We start from the raw sequence: 23,510 nt of genomic DNA on the forward strand, positions 1-23,510 counted from the left end.
CTGAAACTAAGAAATATGTATATTAAAATTTGAATTGGATGCCGAGAGAAGTCCTTTTTTGATCTGAGGGAAGCTGTATTTGTCACTTTTTGGGTATTTTCACACACTTAAATTGTTATTGGTGGTGGTTGTAATTTTAATGCCACTTGTTACAACTAGGAATTTCTTGCTGGTGATTTCAGCTAATAGCATCATTTATTCTGCGCTTGGTTTAGTCAAATTTTGCCTATCTTTCTAATGCTCTTTAATGCATTTTTTTCATTCTTTTAGTCATTTAATTTTGTATTCTTTCAGTTCTTGTTCAAAGGTAGAAAATTTTTAAGAGATTATAATTTTAAATTATCACAAAGACGTCCTCTTCGGTTAAGTAGCTATTGCCATTTTCCCATGAAGTTTCTATTTTACCATGCTTTATTTTCTCACTGCTTAATGTGTATTTTTAAAATAAGATTCTCAAAAACAATGTTTACTTTTTTAGTGTGGATTAGCTTGACAGAAGTAATACAATGAATAGACAAAAATATGCCAAATATATTTAATCTTTACTGTGTGTTTCATTTGGTACAAAGCATTCTGATTATCCAGATGATATCTGCATGATAAACCATTTGAAATGTTTTCTATGATTTATCAGTTAATACAATAACTAGCCAATTGAATTGAACAATAGGATTAACTAATTTCCATTTTCTTTGAAAGAATAAGTTGTGTTTTTTTAACCAATTCAATTTATTGAACCAGCTGGCACAATCAAACCTGTTATCCATTTAAACTTATTTAAGAGTCTTTCTTCTGTGTATTTGCTAATTTAGCTAATCATGCTAACTGATGATATTAATAGCGACTCCTTCCTGAAAATAGAAACCTAGACAAAATAGCAATTTGAAGGAAGCTGACAAGGCTAATATTTAAGTTTACTGGAAGGGGAAAGGCACAAGTACCCTAAATAATCCTGGTAATAATTTGAATAGAATCCTAGTAGTAGTCTAGGCAAAATAAAATATTCTGTTCATATTTACCTCACACTTCACGGCTATTTAAAATATACTTGTAACCACTATTGTTTCTCCTTTGTTCCTTCCATTTTTCCTTTCTTCCTCTTTGTTTGGGGAAGGCAGAGATAGGTACTAACCAAGAAAGATTATCTTTAGTTCTATTGATGGTAAAATAAAAGGAGAGAGAGAAGTCTTCAGAATAGAAATAGTGACCCTAAAACAAAAGAAAAAGAATAAAAATTTGTTAGATTATTTTTTGTTTGTGTTTTTAGAACTTGTTTTTAATTTCACTTGCAGTATTAGAATATTTTAAAATAAAAGATACTAGAGCATTTAAAAAGCATACTGAATATACGTTTTTCTCTCACAGTACATCTGTTAGTTTTGGAAAGTAATGCACTGAATAATGGGTTTTTCTTTATATTTCTATAATATGAAATTTAGTCAGACTTTTTTTATGTCATCTGTATTTAATACCAAGATGTCCTGACGAAAAGCAATTATAGTCATATCACAGTGACTATATATATAGTGTGTCTAAAGACTTATCTAAAGAACCTATCATTAATTCAAAGATCTATTGTAGAGGTATCACTAGAAACAATACAATTCTTCATTTTCTCAGGCTTCATGGTGTTCATCCATACAAATGATTCTTGATTGTCTATATAATCTAATAATTTCCCACTGCCAAGATTTTTTTTCTAAAAGACACATATAATTTAAGTGGACACTATTTCAAAATCAGCATAGTTAAACATAAGTCTACTGCATACTTTCAAAACATTTCAAAATTCCTTAACATGTAAAATATCTGACTTTTTTTACATCATAGAAGATAGAATATTGTAGAGTCCCCAAATAAGTTATCAATTTTTTTCCCTTCTCTCTCTCTTTAATTTCTATTTCACATAGATTAAAACTTAACCATCATTTTGGCAGGATGTGTGATTTCAACCTGTTAAGGTGAGCTGTGTAATAAGGAAGGTCAAAAACTGTGAACTGAATCATAAACTATGTAGCCTTCCCCAGTGGCCTACATTGTACATTGTATTTATGCTTGGTTTTTTGAACATTTTGCTTATCTGTACAAAAGCATTGTCACAATATTAAATAGTTGTAATATGCCATTTTGTCCAACAATACATGTTAAAGTAATAGAACTGCGGGTCTATATAGATTTGCTAAAAGTGTTTTCATATTGGCTAAAATGGCAACATCTTGTCATGTGAAGATACAGTTCATTTTGTGATCATTACGTTTGTGTTTGCAATTGCACCAAAATTCTTATTTTTACTGTTATTGTATACATAGATAATCAGTAAGATCTGTAAGATAAACATGAAAATTTGTGAATTTTAGTCTCACTTTAGAATAATTTTTTGATCCACAAGATCATTTGCAAATGCTGTGAAGCTTAGAATTGGAAGTGGTCTTAAATTAATGCATCCTGATGTATCACTTTATTCAGTATACATGATATCTTAATTTTTAAAAGTATTTAATACTTAAGCAGGCATGAAAATGGAATCTATAGATCTGTATCTAAACATTATTTAAACAGTGACAAATGTGTGTACCTCTGAAGGATGAAACGATTGTGTTCCACTAGTCACCATACTTTTGAAGATGTACCATAAATGACCTTGAGAGGACAGTTCATTGTGTTTATATTTAAAAAAACAAAATACAAAAAAAAGAAAGTATTTTCTTGTATTGGCCTTTCATCCTCCATTTTTGTAACCTTTTCTGAGAATGTGTGACATTCTGCTAACTAAAGAGTATGGTGTATCTTTTTGGGAAAAAAAATGAAATATCTTTCTTGTATATCAGTCAGGATGTGAGTGAGTTAATTCTTTTGAAAGTTCCTCTTTATTATCTTTCTTTCAAAGGTGGGATTCCAACAAAGCAAATTTGATTTAATAAGTTTCTGACTGTAAAACAAATCTTACCATTATGAAACCCTGCATGGTACTTTTACCTTATAAATACCTTTTACGTTGTTATGCCGTAGAATAAGGTGAGTTGAGAACTAAGCGAAGCCTCTAAAATAATAAATTACTTGTTTTTGGACATTCAGAGGAATATCGATGTGCTAAATAACGTGCTTCTTGATTTCAGCCAAGTTCAGAAACTTTGCAGAAATAGATAATTTTAAAATGATAACTATATGTCGTTGTTGTTGTTGTTGTTGTTGTTTTGTGTGTTGTTTGTGTGTGTATGTATTTTCTTTTTCATTTTAACCAGCCTCTTATACCTAGAAGTCCCACAAGCAGCGTTGCCACGCCTTCCAGCACCATCAGTACACCAACTAAAAGAGACAGTTCTGCTCTCCAGGATCTCTACATCCCCCCTCCTCCTGCAGAACCATATATTCCCAGGTACAGTACCAACCATCATGTTGCTGTGGGCAACTTCTATCCAGAGACTAACCTAACCGTATGTAAACTGTGAAGTAAATTCTCAGGGAACACCTTGAATATTTTCTTAGATAGGAATTCTGAACACATTCTGGAAAATTGTTGCATTGTAGAGAATGCGTTTTGGTTAATAATAATAATAACAATAACTAATCTTTATTAAACACTATGCATTAAATATCTCATAAACATGTCATATGATAGAAAACAATAGGAAAGTAATGTTAAATAACAATTAGGATTATTTTAATAAGGAAGGAATAAGCGAGGGTCTTTAGCTAAGAAGCCCCAGGAAATCTCAAGTTATTTTGAAGCATTTCATACATTTTTTTTTCTAAAAGAGAAAGTTACAGATAACTTTTATGCCCTCTTAAATGTATGCAGTGAGGGAACTTTTGGTGGGGGGAAATAGATGATGAGAAGGGAGAATATTGTTTCCCCTAATACTTATGTATCTACAGTTTCTACCTGATCAGTTCATTAATGCTTCTGTCAGGAAGTAGAGACAATTTGCAAGAGAATGAGTTGCCTTTAAAGTCTGTTTTCTAGATTTCTTGAGGCTATATCTCCATTTCATTTCCAGATTTCTATTTGAAATTCCTGGCGGGTGTGAAAGAATACAACTTTGTGCCATAATGCATTCTGTCCAAAAGCGTTCTGATACCCAGCCTCATGGAATACAAAAATTATGGAAAGAGGCCCACACTAAATGGGGATAATTAGTACCAATCACAAAGAATTTGGTTCCATTTTTAAATTAGTTGTGCAGTCATTCAAAAACAGTAGATTAAGGTCTCTTATTTTCAAGCCACACTTAATATTAAATTTCTTCAGTATATAAAAGAACTGAAATCCCTTGTGTTAATTAATTTTCATCATTCTTTAGGGCACCTAATGTTTCATTCTCTAAGATATGATGGCACTGACATTTTATGATTTAAATGCTACATGACAACATGGTGTGTCTGCAAATACTATATCGTCTGGTAATAAAACTGTAGTCCATTTTATAAACATTTTAGTTTTTAATTTTGAGAATTAAATGTAGCTGTGGGAACATGGTTTATGAGAAGATTTAACTTACTGAGCTGTCATTTCACAAATCTTTCAAGTATATAATTTATAGTCCTATGTTAAATTTATAATCAGATGTACAGATTCATTTGATATCCTAGTCAAACGCAAGTTGCATTTTAATTGTATTAAGATAGTGTCAGACTTTCTGAATATTCTTGCATGAGGAGCAATAAAAATATGTGTTTTGAATAGTGACTTTTTTGGTTTGTTTTCATTTTAATTGGAAAAACTTTTAATTTCAGTGCAAATGATTATTTAAGAGACCTTATTCCAAGGCTACATGTACAGATAAACATCAGAAAATTATTTTTATCAAATCTCTGCAGTTTTTTCATGCTTTTTCCTTTTATCTTGAGTAGGGAGGAACTTATGATAAAGAAAATATTTCCTAGACGTAAAATATTTAAAATACGCTTCAGAAGACAAGAATAAAGTAATTGGGTTCTGTCCTCTCAGTGTGGTGGCCTTATGATTACGGCAATGTATTGAGACCAATGAAAAGTTTGAACATGCTATTTAAAAATACTTGAAAATATAAGAAGTTCAAGTATCAACATGGTGGTATTTGTTTTATCAGTATTGCTTCATATTTTTCAGGAAAATTCATAATTAGAGGTGTTATCTCACTTTAATTGATTCTTAGTCTAGTGTATAATTTAATGGAATAGTCTAACTATATTTTGAGTCAAATTATTAGTTATCCAAGTTACACAATAGTTTGATATAGCACAGACAGAACAATGCATGCATCAGAGTCCCTTTTTACACCAGCCTGTATAAATTATCTGCATTTTCTGGTTTGACTTGAAGTTATGGCCATAAAACTGTTGCAGTTGTCATTCTTTCCATAGATACAGCCGCAGAACTTTTGTCCCATTTTCTCATTTTGATGTTTAATGTGGTTCACCTAATGTAACTCATCTGAACATTCGTTTCTTCATATAGTAAAAAATTTTGTTTATGTAGGATAGGCATTTTAGTGTTAATTTAATTGTAAATAATAAAAGCTTTCTCATCTTAAAACCAAAAAATACATAAAAATGTCAGGGCTAGCTGTCAAGTTACATAGAATTTTTTTCATGTAATTACCATTCTTTAAACACATTTATTCCAGAAGAAGTAACTTTTTCTCTGAAAGACACTCATGTATGTAGAGTGAGTGAAAATTCATCAGTTTTTTATTATATGTCTTGTGACTATATGCAGTTTCATTATCATAGTATATACTGCATTACATACTTAACCAAATTTCTTTTTCTATGATAAAAATCAAGAATTTGTAGGTCTTTGCACAACTCTGACGTTTAAGCACTAATTTCTCTCATTAATTTTACTCTGAGCCATTAAATGTAAAGAAAGTCCACTAAAGGAGTGTTCTGACTTTTCACCCATTTCCTTAAATCCTTTTCAGAGTAAAAGTGTAGATTTATTACATACATAACATTAAGAAAAGTTTTCCTTCAATCTGTACAGCAGAACGAATTAATACATTGAGTTATTCAGGGACTCACAATGTAAGTACATACATACAAGCACACATACAGAGATACACACACAAATGGGCACATACTTTATATACGCAATGCATGTATTACTTCATTCTACTGCAAAAATTGTTTTTGGTGCGTACATTTCTTAACTCAGCTTTATATTTGTATTTGTTTCATATATATGTGCTTCATAAATCTTCCTTGTTGGTATGAGTCCCTCCTTTCATATCATTACAGAGTAAGTAATACCAGCCCTTCCAATTTTCTGCCACAGGAATATCCATATAAATAGATCATGGTGAGTTAACTAGGGCTGAATCACCTTCTGATCTCAGCTGCATTAACATTCACATCACAGGCCTGATAGAAATGTCTGCCCATTTATAGATAGGCAAAACCTTAATCCAGTGCCACGAGTTCGTTAGGGCTATTTTCAAGCTAATTGCAGTGTCAATAAAATTCTACCTGCATTTTTTTAATATGCTTTCTTCATGTTGCCTAAGACCTAGCTATCCAGTTACAACTTAGCAATAAGCAATACTTTTATTTTTAAAAGTAGAAGAGTGAATCAGCAATGTAAATGACAATCGCAACTTCAGATGAGTTAAATACATGGGACAGCTTGCTGATTCAGTTAGTCTTGACAATAATATTATTCTACTTTTGATATATTTCAAATACTGGGAATGTAGTTCTCATTTGGAGAGACCTAATCTAGACATTTCCATATACCTACGGAAGTGTACTGTACCATAGTATGAAAGTATGAAAGTATAGTGTTCTTGCTGAAACATAACTCATATTTTTGAATTGACATTAGATTTATAAGCTCATCACCATTTTATAAGACATAGTGTAAATTAAAATTTTGTTCTTTTTATCTTTCTTGTTATAATTTACTTTATTGATTTAAGATTTCAGTCTTGGTACTTAACATAAAATTAAAGTTTTTTATCATTCATGGCACTGTTCAGTGTAGAACTGGAAACAATTAAGAAGTAGTAGGAAATAAAATTAATGACCTTCAAGAGAAGAAAATATTGCATTTACATTCATAGCTGTGTTCTAGAAGACAGGCTTTTCTAACAAAGAGTTCATAGCTAGTCAGTGAAACATCATAAAATAAACAAGGTTCAATTTAGCCCTTCCTAATGGAGTATTTCTACCAAAATACCACTCATAAGGGACCCAATTGCCTGGACTGTGTAATACTGTATGTCAGTAACAGTTTTAGGGATCCCATAAATTATTATATTTTTCTATTTTAGAATACTATAGAAAAAAATCACCTTGCCATCATCTTAAATTCCATATTTTATCAGGTTTCTCTACTCTCTCTTCACAAGAAATGTTGCTGATGTGTGATGAAATTTTGATGTATCCATTTAGAATTAGTTCTGTGAATTTATATTTTTACTATTAAATGAGATGCATAGAGTTTAAATACTCTAAGTAATTCTTTTCAGTAAGGTTTATTTTAAATTAATAACAAGCTGTTTGAAATTCTTACAGTATCAGTTTATATCATGTTAATTTGGTTCTTAAGGCTGCAAATATTGTTACAGAGGTGGTAGTTCTTAAACACGTCTTTGTTTTTAAGCAGTGCTAATGTTACTATGAATCAATTAGTTACAGTGGCAGAAGAAAGCTATATTGTTAGCAATGTTTACCTTATACCTACTGTCTTGAGCCCTAAAAGTAATTTATGTGCCAAGATGATTTTCTTTATATGACATAGTACAGTGAAAATGAACGAGAGCACAAGTTAGAAGATCCATGACCCATGTCTAGCATTGTCCTTTATTAGCTGTGTGACCTTTAGGCAAGTCATTTAACCTCTCTGATCCTCAGCATTTATTTTCTTGCAATATAGCAATAATTAAAAACTGCCCTAGAAGCCTCAAAGAAAGTTTGGAAAGATTAGAGGACACATTGTATGGAAAGGATATGACTACTTTTTTAGACCCTCTCTGCCATTTTACCACCCTAACACTTCCCTACATTCTTCTCCTTTACATTTCCCTATTTTTAGGGATGAAAAAGGAAACCTTCCTTGTGAAGACCTCAGAGGACATATGGTTGGCAAGCCGGTGCATAAGGGATCTGAATCACCAAATTCATTTCTGGATCAGGAATATCGAAAGAGGTTTAATATTGTTGAGGAAGATACTGTCTTATATTGCTATGAATATGAAAAAGGAAGATCCAGTAGTCAAGGAAGACGAGAAAGCACCCCAACTTATGGTAAGAGTTCTTTTCTTACACTGACATAAGAACATATGTCTCATATGAGAACTTCTACTTCTTTTCATAGACTTTTGGGTTATGAAAATTACTTGATTTACTTGATAGCTTTTGAATCTTTATAATTGATCTGTGCCTGTCATGTGCTTCTAATGGAATTACATTGATGTGCTTCTAATGTGCTTCTAATGCAACAATACGAAGCATGACATTAAACAGTATTCTAAAATTTCCAAAGATAGGTAAGAGCAATAAGTAGCATCTTAGCTCTTTAATGATTTATGGAAACCCTTTTGAATCACATGTAATTTTTATCATGTCAGATTTTGCCAAATTGGAATCATTCAAGGATTAATTTTTTTCGATGAATGCTTCCTACTAACATTACTTACATAATAGCTTGCTATGTGTTCTGCACCTGTGAGCACTACTATATTAAAAAGGGGTCATACACTGTCCAGGGCCTGGCCCTTCAAGAGGTGTTTTCAGAATGTGTTGTGTACTCTCTGTTGTGACTGTGGTTGCTTTAGCTCCCTACTTGTAGTGGTGGTTGGGACCTTCCAGGAGGTGTGCTCTGACTTGTTCATTGAAGTAACCCTGGAAAAAATTTTAACATGACTTATATAAAATAAACTCCTTATTCCTCAGGGATTAAAAACTCTTTAGATATACATTCTGGGGAAAATCTCACCTCAATTTTTGTTTTTTCTAAGAAGTTAGAAAATTTGAATGAAGTGGATTCTAACTAGGAAGTACACACCATATTTAAATCAGAGATGGCCTCACAGTTACAATATACCTAGCATTTTTCATCTTTGACTTCTGTTTTTCCATGCATGACCAAGAAAGCAACCTGGTCACACATGCTTTCACTTGATACATTGTATCTGAAAGATTTGCAGATAAGGCTGCCTAAAGTTAAAATAGTAAAGGTATGATCCTATTCCAAGAAAGAATGGACTTATTTGGAACTCTGTGCTCCTCATTTTCTAGTTTTCAAACTAATCAGTTTTAGTGAGGAGCATAGAGAAGGGGAAAGATAGGATCCTTGATGATTAATACAGATGAATAATGGGAGCTGAGCAGAAGGAAGGTTGTTTTAACTTTTTTTTCCACTGGCCCTCCTTACTTGCCCAGCATGGCCATATGCCTCCCTCCTGTGGTCCCAAATGATTAGTCATCATGTACCTTACTACACATGCCTTATTTCCTTACAGCTCTTTGGTAATAATTATACATGAGAAATTTTACTCAAAATGGTCCTAAAAAATAGGAACCATACTTACCTTACTTTGTGTTATTCTGTGTACATGTGCTTTTTTATCATAATAATAAGTAATGATATTTTTTAGCATAGCTCCTCAATTATACCATTCTGGTGGCAATTATTTTGAACTGTCATAATTTGAAGGTATTTGCACCGTTGCTTTCCTCCCCTATTATACTATAAACCTCTGCAGTAGAGAGCAGTGTAGAGGCCTGCCATCTTTGTTATCCCTACCCCTGCTTTATAACATAAGATCTTTATTTTTATTCATTCATACTGCATATTTATTCATTACTGCTTATTGGATAAGCAGTAATGTATATCAACTCTTTTTTTCTGTCTTAGAATTCTCTGGCTATTTTCTGCTTATTTTGAAGTATGACTAGAATGTTTAAAGGGGAAATTATAGTCACCAGATGAAGCTGATTACTGATAGCTTTATAAATAATTGGTTACTTGGTTCTTGAATGGCTATGAATTGTTAGTCTCTTCAGGCTACAATTTAAACCACCTAGTGTCATCATGTTCCACAAATCCTCTCTCTCCCAATAAAATAAAATACTGTTTAAATTTTAGAAAATTTCGATATCTTACAGATATTTGATATATTTTTATAAACAACTTAGGAGAAAAGAAATGTATATATGCCCAAAAGATTGATACAAAGTAAAAAAAAAAAAAAAGTTCTTTTACTTTTGATCCAGAATTTTTTTTAACTTTCCAACATGAAATATAATCTGAACCCTCAGTGGAGATTCTTACAGATATATATCAGTGAAGATATTCTAGCACAGCCTGTAGGTTGCTCCAGATCACTAGCGGTTTAATGTATGAAAACATTTTTAAAATCAGATTGTAAATAATAAATTCTACCTGTCACACACATGAATTTGTGTCCTTAATTTTTCCAAAGATCAATTTTTTTCTTAACTCATTCAGCTAATATTTGTTGTGTACATAAAGTCATCTAGTCACTGGGGATTCAAAGGTGAATAAAACATAAATTTTCCCTGGAAGGCATTCATAACCTAGAGGGAAGAAACAAATAAGGAGATGTGTTAGAATCACTTTAGGAAAGTAGGAAAATGTGAGCAAAGTAATACCTATAGCCCAGGAGCTGAAAAGTGACACGCTGTTTTAAATGATGAATGGTCATCCTCTATGGTTTCTAAATGTTAGTTATCCCCACCAAATACCTGGCAGCTTCTCAAACATAGGTCTGAGATCTGAGGGTTCATATAAATCTCTCAGCCCAGACCCTGATGTTTCCAGTACAAATTACTCCAAAACTTTATAAGCAATTATCAATAACTTCTTTATTTAACCTATAAGGTGGTCCCATTGCATACACTCCCAAGTGTGACAGTATTTCCTTAGATTTAAAAAATAATGATAATAAAAATACATGATTCTGCTGAAGTACATTGCAAAAAAACATAGAGTACAAGAAAGTTCATATTTTATATTTTCTGGAAATGACCATAATTTCATGTGTTAGCACTTGTATGATACCTTCAAATGTAATGAATAAGTCCTTCAGGCTTACAGTGCTCAACTTAGTTCTTAGTCGTAAATACCCTTATCTTGAAGTATGTGAGCTTAGCCACCATTCTTTCCTATTAACTCCCCAGATTACCCGTTTATTCAAGGAGGTTTAGAGTTAACGTTATAAGAGTATAGATAGGATTTTGAGAAGCAAAGAAGAAACATGATTCAGTTACTATTATGTGCTTGTGGTTAAATATGTATATACTTGTCATATTCTCTTAGTGCATTCATATTTTAAAGTTAGATATATAAGGGGCCCCTGGGTGGCTCAGGTTGGTTAAGTGTCTGACTCTTGATTTCCACTCAGGTCATGATCTCATATTTTCTGAAATTCGGGCTCCACCTTGGGCTCTGCTTGCTTGCTCGCTGTCTCTCACACACAAAGTAAATAAATAAACTTTAAAAAATAAGTAATAAAGTTAGATATATAAGACAAAAATATTTAGGGAAACTCTCTTTTTGGACAGTGACAAAGAAAAGATGTAAAGAAAAATGCCTGAAAATATCCTAATTGTGGGCTTTAAAAGACATTTTTAATGAAGGTTCTCATTTTATATCATAGACCTACTAGTTATTGCTAAGAGTGAGTTAAAAAAAAGAACAATTATTTGCTCTAAGCTATCAGACAAGTATAATATGGATAGAAAGTGGATGGCCCTTCTGGAAATAAGTAAATAATATTTATATATGCCAGGCACTGTTCTAGACATTTAAAAGGCATTGACCCATTTAATCCTTACAATAACCCAGTGAGGTAGTTGCTAATAGAATCTTTATTTTACTGATGGGTTAAGTAACTTACCTAACTAGTAAGTGGTAGAGCCTGGATGAAGTACCCATGGATATTTGTGGACTCTGTTAGTGATACTAGCTAACTAAATGTGATGAAAGTAATTTCCTAAATTATAGAGAAATAATTTCCACAAATTGTATTATTCCTTCCAAATCCAAGCATTTGATTTCAGGCAAGCAGAAGTAGGTCTGATTTTGTATGTGCTGTTTATGCTTGTATATGCTGTTTCATATTTAGTGGCACTAAAGTAAACATGTTTTTACAAAGACATGGCCCTGACAGACCTTAGGAAAAGGTAGCTAAATTGAGGGGTAAAATTAGTAACAATATGTTATGTCCTTTTTAAATCAGAGAAAATAAAATAGGTTTTACTTTGCTAAAAAGATAGATGAGAATAATTTCTGGAAACATGGAGACAGTAGGGGAAGCAGCCTAAATAAGTGGTTACTAGCCTTGGCTGTATCATCAGCCCTACTTGGTAATGCTGTCTTTTATCTAATTACTCTAGTGTGAGCTTGGGGATGTTGGTCTCAATTTTCTCCTTGGTTAAATGAAGATGATAATACCTGCCTCATAGACTTTTTGTGAGAATTTAATGACAGTGCATTGTAAGTTGCCTAGAAAGTGCCTAGCATGTGCTAAGAAGCTTTAGTATTGTGAAGAGAATAGATGTTAAGTATTCTCACCCCACAGGAAAAAAAAAGAGTAACTATGTGAAGTGATAGATGTGTTAAAATAGCTTGATTGTGGTAATCATTTCAAAATTCTATGTATATCAAATCATCATGTTGTATACCTTAAATATATACTATTTTTATTTGCCAATTATACCTCAATAAAGGTGGAGAAAAAAACAAAATAACTTAAAGATCCCAACAAGTAAATAATAATATCAGACATTTGAAATTATTTGAAGAATAAGATGGGGTGAATAAACAGTTCAATTTTAAAAAGAAACTTTAATGTGAAAATTAAAAGAAGGGAAAAGAGGACAGCATTAAATCACTTTAACTGTTTGGTCTCATATGCTCATGCTTCAAAGGCAAAGGTTCAAAATTGATGAGATCATTTGCTTGGCAACTTTTCAGAATGGTAATAATCCCCATCAGCTTTCCCTTTCACTCTTCAAGACTCTTTGCCCTTGCTATTCCATCATACCACATTCCTATGCTTAGAAATCTGCTGAAAGGTAGTCACAGTTGGCTGAGGCTCTTTGTGGCTGTGAGTGGTCATATTTTTTAATAATAGGAGGAAAACATATTTTTTACAATAACATCACATAATAGTATTGGCTTGAAGGAATCTAGACCTTTTCTGACTTACTGATAATCCAGGACCTCACTAAAAAAAAACACATGAATGAGTGCAAAGCTGTTATTTTAGAAATGCTCCTCATAAATGTTATTTGTACACATTGTGCATTGAGGAAAATTAATTTCTGTAACATACCTGCACGTTTTCCATTCAAGTAGTTGGGACAAGAGAAAACTAACTACCATGTCCCTCTTATCCACATAAATAGCAAATGGCTTGAAATGACTTACAATAGCATTGTGAAGGACCTATGGGAAATAACACTATAAACTATTTTATCAGTGTGAGGAAAAGAAATTATTTGTAGGCTCCAGGGTCTTTTATCATACTTCAACATCATCTTTCTCTTTGTCGTACAACATCATTCCAACTTTTGGCCATTTCAATTATAATTAATAGCACTATTTAAAACATTTCTTGGGCGCCTGGGTGGCTCAGTCGGTTGAGTGTCTGACTCTTGATTTCAGCTCAGATCATGATCTCACGGTCCTGAAATCGAGCCCTGCATCAGGCTCTGGGCTCAGCATGGAGCCTGCTTGGGATTCTCTCTCTCCTGCTCTCTCTGCCCTTCACACGCTCACACAATCTCTCTCTTTCTCTCCCTCTCTCTCTCTCTCTCTCTGTCTCTCTCTCTGTCTCTCTCTCTCTCAAAAATAAACAAATATTAAAAAATAATAATGATAAAATAAATAAAAAATTCCTTAAAGGATCATGTAATACACAATACATTCATACTTGTTTATTTCTGAATACAAGTCTGCTCTTTCCTGTGATTCTCAAATGTAAATTGTCTTTCTAATCAGATAAAAGTTCAGCTGTCATTCATCAGCTATGCTAGAAAGAAAAGAAATTGAGATTCTCACCACAGGAAATGTTTGTGTTTAAGTAAAATGTACCACTTCCAAGGTAGAACTAACCAAAGAAATAGAAATTAGTGAATCAAAAATGTAGAAATATGAGATGTATACTCTACTCATAGGAATTCTTGCTCCTTTGGACTTAATATAATTCATAAAGACTGCATGTTGATCAGTTTCACAAAATAATTTTCAGTATCACGCTGATGGTGATAAAGGACCATGTAATGGATAGAAAAGTAGTTCAGCAGTATTTTGAGAGAAATAGAAAATTGTCTGTTCCTAATGTAAAAATCAGAGTAATCTGCAAGGAAAGGCACTCTTCCTTAATTTGTGTAATTTTACAAATAGAAATACCAGAGCATGAGTTTTGATGTCATATAGATCTGAATTTGGTGGTACAGATTGGCCTTTTAATAACTGATTGACCTTGAACTTGAGTCTTAGCTTCACTATGTTTTTTCTTTATCTGTAAAATGGCATAGCAACACTACCTGTGGTATTTTTATGAGGATTAAATGAGATAATGTATGTCTAGTACTTAGTACTCTTCTTGCCACGTGGAAAATGCTCAAGAAATAGTATTTAATGCCATAATATATTACTCCTGCTCATAAATAAAAGTATCCCAAAGATTGTCAAGTGCCTTTGGATCAAATTAGCACTTCTTCTTCTCCCTGTGGAGGGATTTAATAAAGGACAACAGGGCTAGAAGTATTTCCTTGGTTTGGTTCCTCTAGCTACCCAATAACTAGCCACTTAAATCCTAGCAATTAAAAGAAATATGAATATGGGGCACCTGGGTGGCTCATTTGGTTAAGCATACGACTCTTGATTTCAGCCAGGTCATGATTTCACCATTCGTGAGATCCAGCCCCGCATCAGGCTCTGCACTGACAGCATAGAGCCTGCTTGGGATTCTCTTTCTCCCTTTCTCTCTGCCTCTCCCCTGCTTGTGCACTCTCTCTCTCTCTCTCTCCCTCTCTCTCTCTCTCTCTCTGTCCCGCACACCTCTCTCAAAATAAATAAAACAAACTTTTGAAAATTTTTTTCAAACTAAATATGAAAAGAGTTCGTCTGTTTCTTTTGGTTTGGTTTTGAAAAGCAGAAGGAAGAGTGTTCAAATAGGTAATAACACTAGAAACTGCCCTGATCCAAGCCTTCTTTTAAGTTCCATTATGGAAACCACTAGCTCATACTCTGGGCAGAAGAGCCTGAATATAACCTTACAGCATCAGAATTCTGAAAACAGTTCTGACCCCATACCTTTTTTAAAATTTAAGATTAATTGCTAGGGGAAAAAAGGAGAGCAAAAATAATATATAAAATAGTTGGAGACTCTTTAAAAAAATGAAACCAGGCAAGAAAAAAAAAAAGCCTGAACAAATTAAATCACTAGGTAATGGATAAAATAGTAAGATTAAGAAAAAGGAACTCTTAACCAAGTTCGAGAGTATCAATATGTGGATAAAATGGAAAGATTAACAAACCAAGTTCACAAAGCCGATGCAACAACTATCAGAGGAAAAAACTAACTCTTCAAATGAATTAATTGACAAAAAGATATGAAGGTGAAATAGTGCTTCCCTTAAAGACAAAATGGGAAGCCAAGAATAGGAACCATCTAACTCAGTGATTTTCAGTTGGGTCAGTATTGCCCTCCAGGGGACATTTGGTAATTTGGGGGGGGGTCATTTGTAGTTGTCATAACTGGGTGTGGAAATGCTACTGGCATCTAGTGGGTAGAGGCCCAGGATGCTAGTTCACATCCTACAAAGAGCAGGACAGCTCTCAACAATAAAGAATGATCCAGTCCACAATGTCAACAGTGATGCTCTTAAGAAACTCTTAGCAAAAAAATAAAATAAAATAAAAAGAAACCCTTAGCTATTTTAAGAATCAACTGTAGACAGATTTAATACAGAAGCAAGTATATAAGACTAGAAAATCAAAGAGCCCTTGTATGACACAGGGCCAATTGCCTTTTTTTTTAATTCAAAAAATCAATGAAATTATTGCCCTGGAAAGATAGACCTACATTTATTCACAATTAGCATATTCTCTGAGCAGAAGTAGTATAATGTTGTGAGTGTCTGGGATGACCTACCCTGCTGTACCATAGAATACCTAATCATGACATTCCCTGGAGCAGGAGGAGTCCCATTGTCCCTAGTTGAAATCGGAATGCATTTTCCCCTATGGAAAAAAAATTTAATAAATGGCAGCAAGGTAAAATTAAATAGAGTGGTTAGTGTTAGCTTTCACATCACAGTGTGGCTTAAGGATCCATCATTTTCCCAAATATGTTCTTTACATCTCTAGTTCTGAAAGAGGATGTTTGTAAAAGAAAGAGGTTATCTGGTTAAATATAATTGAGAAACTCTGAATATTTTATCCCTTTCTTGGCAACTAATAAGTCCACATTAGCATACTAAAGGCTTTGAAGGTCTTCTTGAATTTGGATTAGCTTATTGTTTCCCAAATGTATTTGTACATTGAATCTTTTTTGGTTTGGGTCACAAAATACTCATTAACCTCCCAATGAACTAATGTTTGATAGAGTATATTTTGGAAAATGCTGGAATAGACTTTTATAGCTCCTCTTAAAGACCCATACACTGGGGAACCTGGGTGGCTCAGGCAGTTAGGCGTCTCATGTTATGTTAGGCTCAGGTCATGATCTCCCAGTTTGTGGGTTCAAGCCCGGCATCGGGCTCTGTGCTGACAGCTCAGAGCCTGGAGCCTACTTCAGGTTCTGTGTCTCCCTTTCTCTCTGTTCCTCCTCCACTTGTGTTCTGTCTCTCATTCTCTCTTTCTCTCTCTCAAAAATAAACATTAAAAAAAATTTTTAAGGGGCGCATAGGTGGCTCAGTTGGTTAAGCGTCTGACTTTGGCTCAGGTCATGATCTCACAGTTCATGAGTTCAAGTCCCATATCAGGCTCTGTGCTGACAGCTCAGAGCCTGGAGCCTGCTTCCGATTCTGTGTCTCCCTCTCTCTGTCCCCCTCCCCCGTTCGTGCTCTGTCTCTCTCTGTCTCTCAAAAATAAATAAACATTGAAAAACATTTAAAAAAAATTTTAAGACCCATACACCAATGATAAAAATCTCTTTGTGTTTTAAGTTCCAAACAGCTGACTTAATAGATAAGCATTTGGAAAAGCCTCTATTCTTCAGTTGAAGCCTACCCCAGCAGACAAATTGTTGAATGCCATCTTCATTTTTATCTTCCAGAAAAGCCATTTTCTAGAGTAAATCTTATTTTTTATAAAAGTCCGAACTCAAGTAATAAATACTAACTGAAAAGATCAGTGCATGGTGTTCTGTACTCCAGGCTCCTTGTAGAATTACTGGTATCACTGCAAAACAATTTACCAGAAATCATAGAGGAAATAGGTCCTCGGGGGTGGGGGGTGGGGGTAGAAAATGTCAACTGTTACATTGAATCTTCTTAAAAAAGAGATAACTAAAAATTGTACATTGATCACCTTAATGACTAGAGACATTACAGCAAATAATTACGACAATATACAACCACTTATAAGTGTACATATGGTAACATAGCATTGTTTTATAAGTCTCTAAGCTTATAAGTTGACACACCTTTTCACAGCAATGTATTTTCCATCTTCGTTTAAGGCAATGGACAGCAAATACAAAGTTACATCCACAGTTTATGTTCTTATCCTCCATTAGCTCTTCACATAGCTTTTAAGAATTTTTTTACAAGACTTACAAACTGGCAGAGAGGACACTTAAACAAAAGCAGTAATCATACATCTCATTAAATTATTTTTGAAGAAAAATGAATCGGATTTTTGTGTAATGAAATGTTCTTGAATTCATCACCAAGGCAATCTCATGTAGTGAAGAGAACACTGATCGGAAGTTAAAAGTATACTCAGTCGGTTAAGCGTCCGACTTCGGCTCAGGTCATGATCTCAGAGCCCCACATCAGGCTCTCTGCGCTGACAGCTCAGAGCCTGGAGCCTGCTTTGGATTCTGTATCTCCCTCTCTCTCTGCACCTCCCCTGCTCACATTCTCTCTCTCTCTCTCTCTCTCTCTCTCTCTCTCTCTCAAAAAGAATAAATATTAAAAAAAAATTAAGTATATTCATGGGCTGACTCTAATACAGACTACCAGTGAAATCTTGAGAAATTAACTTCGGTGTGTCTTATGATTTTCATTTTTCCCGTTCTTGCTAGTTTCACTGAGTAATATAATCCCAAAGAGAAATATCTTTGAAAGGAATTATAAAGTTATTACAAGATGTCATTCTGGTTTATTTCAAAAGAGAGTCTTCATGTGACGAGTCTTAATCATTGTCTTTTTTACTCTTCATGAAAAAAGTTGACTCTTTTCCATATGTTGATAAAGATTTTCAAGATACTGCTTTACTAAGATTTTTTTTAAGTAGAGTGACTAATATTACACTGTATGTTAACTAACTGGAATTTAAATAGAAACTTGAAACTACAAAAATAAAATAAATGGAATAGTTTTTAATTTGTAGTTGTTTAACTTCAAAATGAATTGTTTTAAACCAAATAATATTTACATACTCATGTCATCTTTCTTATCCACTACTATATTAATTCTGAGCACAGCACAGAGCAAGAAGAGTTTAGCATAGCTCATTTTTTTTTACCCACCAGAGGCTTCAGAGGAGGATGCAGAATTCTTTTGCCACTTAAACTATATTTAAACCATCTGAATCCTTCCTAGTCTTCACATACCCTTCTATTGTAGAAGAATTGATTCTATGCACAGTGGCAAACATTTCAACTTAGTACAACCTATCTTTCCAAACTCCAATGTGTATTCCACATGTGCTTTCTTGGTAGAATATTTACAAAAGGTGATTTGGTTCAAAATATAATTAGCCTTGGAATCAAGTGTTAAAAGTTCCATATAATTTTTGAAACACTTCACAATTTTCTCCTTCAATAGTTTTTATGTTAATCCCCATTTAAAGCCTAGATCACTTTTAGAAAGCAATAGGAAAATTTACAAATAAGATGTAGCTTATTCTTTGAAATGAGATTTTAATTGTTTTTGTCCTCCATTAATGAAACTGAAAAGGCTTGAAGTTAATAATAATTGGGTTTTATTTGATTTAGATTGTTAGAAGGCTTTAAAGCCAATGCTTAAATCATCACATTGCAATGTTTACAATCCAACTTTTTCTCAAGCTCTTTTATCCAAAAATGAAACTTAAAAAATATGGCCCTAAAGATCAAAGTGCCTGTTTTTACTTATTTTATTAGATCCAGATATATTGCCTTTATTCTTAAAAAAAATTACTGACTTTCCATTCAATTCCTTTTATTCCTCTTTAAATGTGTGATTGTCTACCTTAAATTACCTCGGGATGTTTTCATAGAAATGCAGTCAACCATCTGAAAGTAATTTTTCTGTCTGGTATGTAGGGAGTTTGATGGGTGTATGTGGCATGCTTGTAGCTTAACATCCTTACTACTCTCATTCTCATCAAAATATTGGCTAAAATAGTCAAAACAGATGTGTTTATGTGTGTATGTATGTATATATATTTTTTCTCCTTAGACTCTAGAGAAAACTTTTTTTGTGAGTGTTAAAGGGTATGTCAGACTTAAGGAGAAATTTCTGTTGAGTCTTTTCTTAAACTCTTTGGTAACTGTTAGAGAGAAGATTGCTTCTAAGGTGCTATTTATCACCCTGAAATTTAATGATTTTAGCATGTTTGAAGAGAGAGTTTAAAAGATGGGGGGATAAATACAATTGAAAAAGGCAGCAATTCAATAGTATTTCAACAGACATGATGGGTAGCCTAAAATGGGAATGCTTCTACATATCCAGAGGCAGGACTTCTCTAGTTCTGACGTGATTACCAAACAGCTCTCTAAGGTTTAATATGTTAAAAATGAAGGAGGTTGGTCAGGTTGACATCCCTGGTTAGAAGGAAGCAAGGGAGGGAGGAAGGGAAAAGGAAGGAAAAATGACGGAGGGGAATGGAAAGTTGACAAAGAGAGAAGAGAAGGGAACTATGAAAATAAAAATTGATGATACAGCTCCCACCCTTTTCAGTCCAGTGTGTGCGGAATGTCCCATTTCCCTTTTAACAAGTTATCAGTCAGTAAATATTGAACAGTTACTATGTTTAAGGCACTGTGCTATGGGCTGGAGATACCACAGTAAACAACAGAGAAATTTTCCTTATGAAATTTACATTCTAGAAGAGGGGCAGAATTCAAGCAACTGATTTAATAAATACTTATTGGACTATAAATGGCATGCTATGAAGAAAAACTACAACAGAAAATGAGAACAAATACAAAGAAACCCAACCAATAGTAAAGTCAAGGAGAGTATCCCTGAAGAAATAACATTTTTGCTTAGCTCTGAAGGGTGTGGGTGTGAATTTTTAGCAAGAGGAAAGGAACACCAGAGGAGGACAGAGTCCTGGGTGCCATATGAAGATAATTTTACAAAGAAGGGAGTAGTCCTCTGTGTTAAACCTAAGATAGATCAGAAAAGTCAAGGGTCCTAAGAATTGTCTACTGGATTTTGCAACATGAAGGTGCTAGTGACCTTGACAAAATAGCAGTTTTGGTATAGTTTGGGGGGCAAGAGCTTAATCAGAGTAGGTTCAAGAAAGACAGAGGAGGAAATTCCACATAAAAGTGAGATCCTACACTATTTGTCTTTCTGTGTCTGGCTTATTTCACTTAGCATAATGTCCTTTGGATTCATTCATGTTATCACAGATTGAAGATTTCCATCTTTTTTATGGCTGAATGATACCCTGTTGAATACATATACCACATTTTCTGTATCCATTCATCCATTAATGGACACTTAGATTGTTTCCATATCTTAGCTATTATGAATAATGCTACAATGAATATGGGAGTTGATATATTTCTTCAAGATACTAATTTCATTTCCTTTGAATATATTCCCAGAAGTAGGGTTGCTGGATCACAAGATAGTTCTGTGTTTTTTTTTGAGGAACCTCAATACTGTTTTCCATTTTAAAGTTGAAATTTGAGAGTAGTCCTCACGTGTTCTCACCACACATATACTACACATATAAATGGTAACCATGTGAGGTGAAGGATGTGTTACCTAGATTTTGGTCATCATTTCATATCATATATGTATATTATATAATCACGTTGCACACCTTAAAAATCATTTTGTATGTATGGCCTTAATATATAACATTTTTATTTGTCAGTCATACCTCAATAAAGCTACGGAAGAAAGAAGGAGAGGAATTAGAGACTGAAAATATAAACAAGGCTTTTAGGAGTTTTTTTCTGTAAAGGGGAACAGAGAAATGAGGTGGTAGAGTGGTAGTTTGTGGGTGAAGAGAGGTGGCATTTTGGTTTTTCAAAATTGGAGAATTACAGCATGTTTCTTTGCTAATTGGAATCATTGGGTAGAAAGGGAAAAATTGATGCTGCAGGAGAAAGAAACGAACATTGTTCAAGAGATACCTTTGAGTAAATAAGAGAGACTAGGATCCAGTGAACAGTTCAGTAATTTGGAATACCCATAATGTCTAGTATCCTTCCATTCAAGCATTCAAAATACCTGCTCTGGGTCAAAGTAATTGCCAGGAGCACTTATAACAAAGATACCTAAGACCTAGTTTCTGCAAAAAAAGTAGAAAAACCTCTAACAGACAGATATATATAATACAGTTTAATAATATATAATAATACAAATATACCAAAAGCACTAGGAAGGAGCCCAGGACAGTGGGCAATTAGCTCTGCCAAAGGGCATTGTGACATTTGCAACAGCACCAAATACGCTTTATTATCTAAGGAAGAAGTTAGTTTATTTTCAAGCAATTCTGTACAGTAGTATTAAAACATAGCAATTCCATTTTAAAACAAGTACTTTAGATCATTATAAAGTACTTCATCCTTGTCAGTGTTCTTAAAATTATATTTAGTGTTCTATTTGTGTTTAATTACAGCTAAATATAGTTCATAATAAAAAAGACTGTTTACCTTTAATTTCAGAATAAAATTCAAACAAAATCCAAAAATAATGACTTTTCAACTCTACTACATTTATTAGAATACAGATACACAGTGCACAATTCTCACCTGTCTGTAAATCCAAGTTAAAAAGGTCCAGATGTGCAATAGATATGAAAGCCAAGTAACAAAGTAGTTTAACTGTGTGACACTAGCACAGAGATATCACAAGGCTTATGATAGGGTACCAAATGTACTCTACAGTTAATAAATGTTTTATGCTTAGAGGAGTAAAAAAATTATGAGGAAGTGGTCAGCAAAATTCTTAGATGGGCTCTTTTTTTTTACTATGTTCTTGGCTATAATTATTAATTTTCATCATTAATTAGTAAATGTAAGTGTCATTACCTAAAGAGATGTCTTAAAATTTTTCAGATTATTTTTAGAGATATTATTAATTTATGTACAGTTACATAAAGAATGAGTCAAATGTGTTTAATAAGCCTTTACAAACCATACAAACCTAAAAATACTTTGCATATATTAATAATAGTGTACATTTGATTTAAATCTAACAATGATGTTTATAGTACTTTTATTTTTAGCCAGTAGTACTACAGCAACAAGCTGTAAAGTTCTTTTTCCATTTGAACTTTGCTGTCTTGTGAAATTAAAATACTGCTATACGTGCAGTAGCAAACATTTCTAAGCTGCACTCAAAGATCTCTGTATTTGGAATTAGAAATAATTTAAGCTATTGTCTCTTTTTCAATTTGCCAAGGACTGATGTTTATGTAAGAATGTTACTTCATTCTCTTATTAAGTCTGTTTCAATACTGCAGCACAATAAAAAAAATTATAAAAGGAGCAATAGTTATAAGAATATGATTTCTTAATTATTAACTAATACTTCTAAAAATGGTTATTTTTACTTGCATTGCTAAATTCATAGCTTTATAATCAGTAAAAGCAAAAGCCTGATGTCTTACAAAAGTACATTTTAATTAAGATTTTGATGTTTTTTATTTAATTCAATACCTTTTTCTCAATTTTATGTTAGCAATATATAGTATACTTCTATTTAAAAATCACCAAAAAGTGTTTAATCTTCTGCAAAATTTCTCCTGTGGTTAATAATAGAACCAGACATATCAAAGGTTTAATTACATACCTCAATGACTTAGCTTATTGAGAATCTCAGAAGATGACCCAAAATACAACAAATACAATTATGTATTTCATATTCTGTGTGTGAAGTATGTTTCTTCTTGTTTTTGTACATATATATTTGACTTTAAACAACCAATCAATTCTTTGAAAAGTATCAAACTACTTTCAAATAAGATATAGAGCACATAAAACAACTGCTTATTTATTGCATTATTCACATTCTGAAAGATTTTCTTGGTGACATGTAGAAACAGTGTTAGACCTGTTAATTGCTTCAGTTTCAGTGCACATGATGAAATTGAGTTTATTTTAAAAACCAAATTCTGAAGAAATAAGTTGTAGTTTTGAAAACACAGAATTCAG

General features: G+C 33.1%; 1 protein-coding gene and 1 long non-coding RNA gene across 5 annotated transcripts in view; one reads left to right on the top strand and one right to left on the bottom strand.

Moving 5' to 3' along the window:
- Nucleotides 1-23,510, top strand: part of CNKSR2 (connector enhancer of kinase suppressor of Ras 2) — a 297,547-nt gene that overhangs the window by 183,120 nt on the left and 90,917 nt on the right. For all 4 annotated transcript variants that reach the window (XM_015540102.2, XM_042974263.1, XM_042974264.1 and 1 more), the window contains 2 exons: nt 3,243-3,376; nt 8,015-8,226. In XM_015540102.2, the coding sequence (XP_015395588.2) occupies nt 3,243-3,376; nt 8,015-8,226 (346 nt within the window). The remainder of the gene's footprint in view (nt 1-3,242; nt 3,377-8,014; nt 8,227-23,510) is intronic.
- LOC107180172 lies at nt 1,053-22,200 on the bottom strand. The gene is made up of 3 exons (XR_001510920.1): nt 22,107-22,200; nt 10,367-10,521; nt 1,053-1,209 (listed from the first exon to the last, which is right to left on the bottom strand). It is a non-coding gene; the product is annotated as an uncharacterized LOC107180172 (long non-coding RNA).

This window comes from Panthera tigris, chromosome X, assembly GCF_018350195.1.
Source record: "Panthera tigris isolate Pti1 chromosome X, P.tigris_Pti1_mat1.1, whole genome shotgun sequence".
In the NCBI taxonomy this organism is placed as follows: Eukaryota; Metazoa; Chordata; class Mammalia; order Carnivora; family Felidae; genus Panthera; species Panthera tigris.